The sequence below is a fragment of the Penaeus monodon genome, chromosome 15, assembly GCF_015228065.2.
Source record: "Penaeus monodon isolate SGIC_2016 chromosome 15, NSTDA_Pmon_1, whole genome shotgun sequence".
NCBI lineage: Eukaryota > Metazoa > Arthropoda > Malacostraca > Decapoda > Penaeidae > Penaeus > Penaeus monodon.
The window spans coordinates 5,025,383-5,029,392 of NC_051400.1; the positions used below are offsets into that span (position 1 = coordinate 5,025,383).

A 4,010-nucleotide genomic window follows, 5' to 3' on the forward strand; every position below is an offset into this window, starting at 1 on the left:
ACGTGAACCAGGTGAAGGCGCTGCCGGTGCAGATCGGGGAGGACGGCCAGCAGGGCATGAGCGTGCACGTGGCCAGCCTGGAGATCTCCCCGACGGGCAGCAACACCTCGCAGCCGTACATCACCACCTCGCCCAACGGCAACCAGAGCGGCACCCTCAACGGCCACCGCGACGCGCTGCACCTGCAGATCCGCCAGCAGATCACCTCGCCGCAGAGTACGCCGTGCACGCCGTGCGCCCCGAGCACGCCCCTGGGCGAGGAGGCGCCGGGCATGCCGCGCGTGCGCCTCCGCAGCGGAAGGCGCGACCGACGCCGCCTCTCGAACCACTACCACGAGGCCAACATCGTGGAGAACAACGCGCCGTACTGCCGCTCGTCTTTAGCCGACAAGATCAGCGACTACGAGGACCTGTGGTCGAGTCCGCCCCGCGAGCTGCCTCCCACGCCGACGTCCGCGCAGCCGAAGATGTCGACCTTCAAGCCGCGGAACGAAATCTCCAAGTCCATGGGTGATTTGAGCGAAATATCCAAAAACACAAAACCGGTGACGTTCCCGTACGATTCGGAGAACAAGAAGGAGGAGGAGAGCTTCTATGACAACGGGAAGCTGAACGGCACCAGCACGGATTCCGTGAATTCCTATCGCAAGAACCCAAGTCCGTTTTACATGGAGCCGGCCGACGCGCTCCGGGAGCAGCAGCCGCAGGCGAGGATCAATAAGGCCTCCAACAAGTCCACCAGAAAAATAACGAACAGGTACTCGGACTCCAACATCCAGTGGAAGTCTCGCAAGAGCCGCAACTCGCTCAGCAAAATCGACTCAAATGAAGATCTGCCTCTTTCTTCCAGCATCGAAAACTTGGAGAATGGGAAGAACCTGGAGGCAGTCAACGAAAACGTGGAGGTGGAGAAAAACCGCAATCTGGAGGTGGAGAAGAATGAGGTGAACGCAGGCCACTTGATCAACGGCCAGGCACGGAACGATGTCCGCCGCCACTCCCGGGCAGGCGGCCGCGGGAAGCCAATCGCCCCGCCGAGAATCGGCAGGGACGCCATGACGCCCAATGGCGAGCGCACTCCGGAGGCGCCCTGGCGGGTGGACTCCTCGTGGGAATACCTCGGTGTGGGCTCCGACGACGAAGACGCCCCCGGAGGCGAAGGTCGATTCCCTGTCGGTGACACGGGTGGGGAGTCAGACAGCGTCATCATCCCAGGTGAACGCACCGTGCAGGATCTGATATCAGAGAAACTCCCAGATCTGACATTATTAGACGACCAGTCGCTGGCCCCAAGCTACACAACTCGTGTCAGCGAATACGACAATGTTGGAAGCCATGCCAGTACAAAGAGTGAAGATCGCCACCAGCAGCAGAAACCCCTTTCTCAGCAACAACCGCAGCAGCAACACAGGCCTGTTCGTAGCATTCCTCCAGAAGAGCGGCTGCAGCCTCCTCTTCCGACTCACTATTTCGCCTCGACCGTAAGCGACTCGGGAACCGAATTCTCCGAGCCTTGGGATTCCCGGAAGTGGGAGTCAATAATGCACTCCGAAGACGACTCCTCGGTCGACCAGTTCCCGCGCAGTCCAACCTGCACGCCGGCGCTGCAACCACCAGAGGACTCGGACATCGGCGGCGGGGGGATCACAGATACAGAATCCATCGTCCACATCACGGGAGAACCAGCTGTCATCAGCGACGATGACACGACCTCTGTGTCAGGAGTGCCGACCCTCTCCCTCGCCCACGCCCACAACATGGACACTCACCTACGATCAAGAATAAGTGAGTCTAATTCTTCAAGAAGATGCATGAGCTCTCCTCGCACTGGCTTGGCCAAGAACTTGCGTAGAACAGTTGGGAAATGGTTTAATAATTTGCTGTAATATCATTAGTATCTGGTAGGCCTCCATGGAATAGTTTGCTAAATTGTTTTATTTTTTTGAAGTATTATTAAATGAATCGTTGTACACTGGCTAGGCTTGCTGTAAATGTCCCTTCATCTGTGATATGCTGTTAGTGTATTGTGATAAAATGATCTCCATTAATCCAATTGATTCTTATTAGTTTTAGAAGAAGAGGCAGTTACACGATTTAGCACATTTTGAGAATATATTGATCTCGAGTCGGTGAAGGTAGCACTGCATTTGCACAGAAGTAGATTTATTTAGAGAAGATTATAGAGCTTATTTATATATCTGCCTGACACCACTGTTTTAGTGTACTTTTCACAGTTAATCTCATTAATCTATTAGTTTGTAGCACTTCAAGCTTTAATGTTTCACACTTCACTTCCGAATTGCATGCGTTTCTATCAATTTTTGTCTTTTGAAATCTGCCTTTCTCCACATTGCATGTTAGTGTCATTTTTGTGCACGTTTGTATTCTTTATGTAAACAACTGTACACTTTGTATGCCTTATGTTTGTAAACTGCATGATGATCATATTTTCAACATTTTTAATGCATGTTCTGTTCTGTGTTCACATTTTACACAATAGTTAAAAGATTCTAATGCTTTGTATTAATCCCTTGGTATTTTATCTAGATATGAACACCACAGTAGAATAAATTTATTTTAATAAAAACACATTTTTCCTTACCAATTTTTACCTCTTTATAACTACCTGAAAAAGTAATATATTACTGCATGCTCATTTTTAATCAAGTAGTTCAGTCTAACTGTTTCTTCAAGATAACTTTCTGTAACATTTTTAACTAGAAATCCAAGACTTACGATTTTGATATCATATCTGATGTTTCTCCAGTATAAGATATTTGGTTTTCTTTATTCAACTATAACTGTAATTGCAGTTTGAAGAGAAATGGAGGTATAGCATCTTGAATTTGAAAGACAAAAAGAGAAGTAGCTTTGACATGCTAACTTTAAGAGCCATGAATAGCACTCCTTACCACAAACTTGCCTTTGCATTTTACAGTTTTAGAGTTCATGTTATTTGTTATTAGTATCTTTTTCTTCTTCCATTTGCTTACCTATTCATTCACTTTTGTTATTGAATGTATCTGTGTCATTCTTCCTTAGTCTGTGGTATGTTATAATGGTCTTCTGGAATCAGGAAGTGTTGGACTCCAGAATTGAAAGAGAGACATGAAAAAGAAAATGGATTTATTATTTTGTTTCTTTTTAAGTAAATTGGTTTAATTTATTAATATACTCTTTTCATAGAAAAGAAGAGGATCTTCATAGTCCATTTTATTTTTTTGATAGATAATGCTATATCACAATGGCCAGGCTTACAAAAATTGAAAATATAATTTTGACAATAGTCATAGATAAAACATTTCAGAAATATTACAGAATTTCAAGAGAGTTAATGTTGAGAATCCTGTGCTTTGCTCACATTCACTTCACTAATTTTTAAAATTACCGTTCCAGTGTCACCTCAGCTGCTTGCCTTGAGACACCGCCAAGATGCCGAGAATGGGGTCGCCATCAAGGACTATGCCATTGGTCTTGGGAGTGACACATCAACCACCTTCAGCAGAGCAGTCAGTAACTTCATCACCTGCACTCTAGAGAGCCCTGAACGTGATCCCACTGTGGTGACTCGTAATGTTCGCCAATTCATGTCTGGCATGAAGAATTACCTCGTCACAAGTGGGGAGAAGGAATTTGAAGCCATTGTTAAGAAGGAGCGAAGTAATGTAAGTGTTATAAGAGAGCATATTAATGTGTTGTTATTGTTCCTTAAGATGAGTGTATATGGATTTGCTGAAGTTGTAAATTACACTGACATTTCATAAGACTGATTTTTAATATGTTAAAGAGGAATATGTTATTTTTATTTAACAGCTGAAAGCCACAGAATTCTTGAATCTAGATGCCATACTGGAAGATGTATTAGTTAGGCTAGTTTTACGGCCTCTTTGGGATCACATCAACAAGCTGTTTGTTGAGACTTATTCAGCAAATGGTTCGATTCAGCTACTGGCTACAAATATGAAATATGCAAGGTCACAGCATTACGTTCGCCTCGGGATAAGGGTAAG

The 4,010-nt window shown here is 45.8% G+C and overlaps 1 protein-coding gene across 1 annotated transcript in view; it reads left to right on the top strand.

Annotated features, from left to right (window-relative positions):
• Positions 1-4,010, top strand: part of LOC119581702 (protein sprint-like) — a gene marked incomplete in the record, with an annotated part of 21,974 nt that overhangs the window by 13,515 nt on the left and 4,449 nt on the right. The window contains 3 exon segments of the mRNA XM_037929828.1: positions 1-1,785; positions 3,397-3,665; positions 3,814-4,005. Of these exon segments, the coding sequence (XP_037785756.1) occupies positions 1-1,785; positions 3,397-3,665; positions 3,814-4,005 (2,246 nt within the window).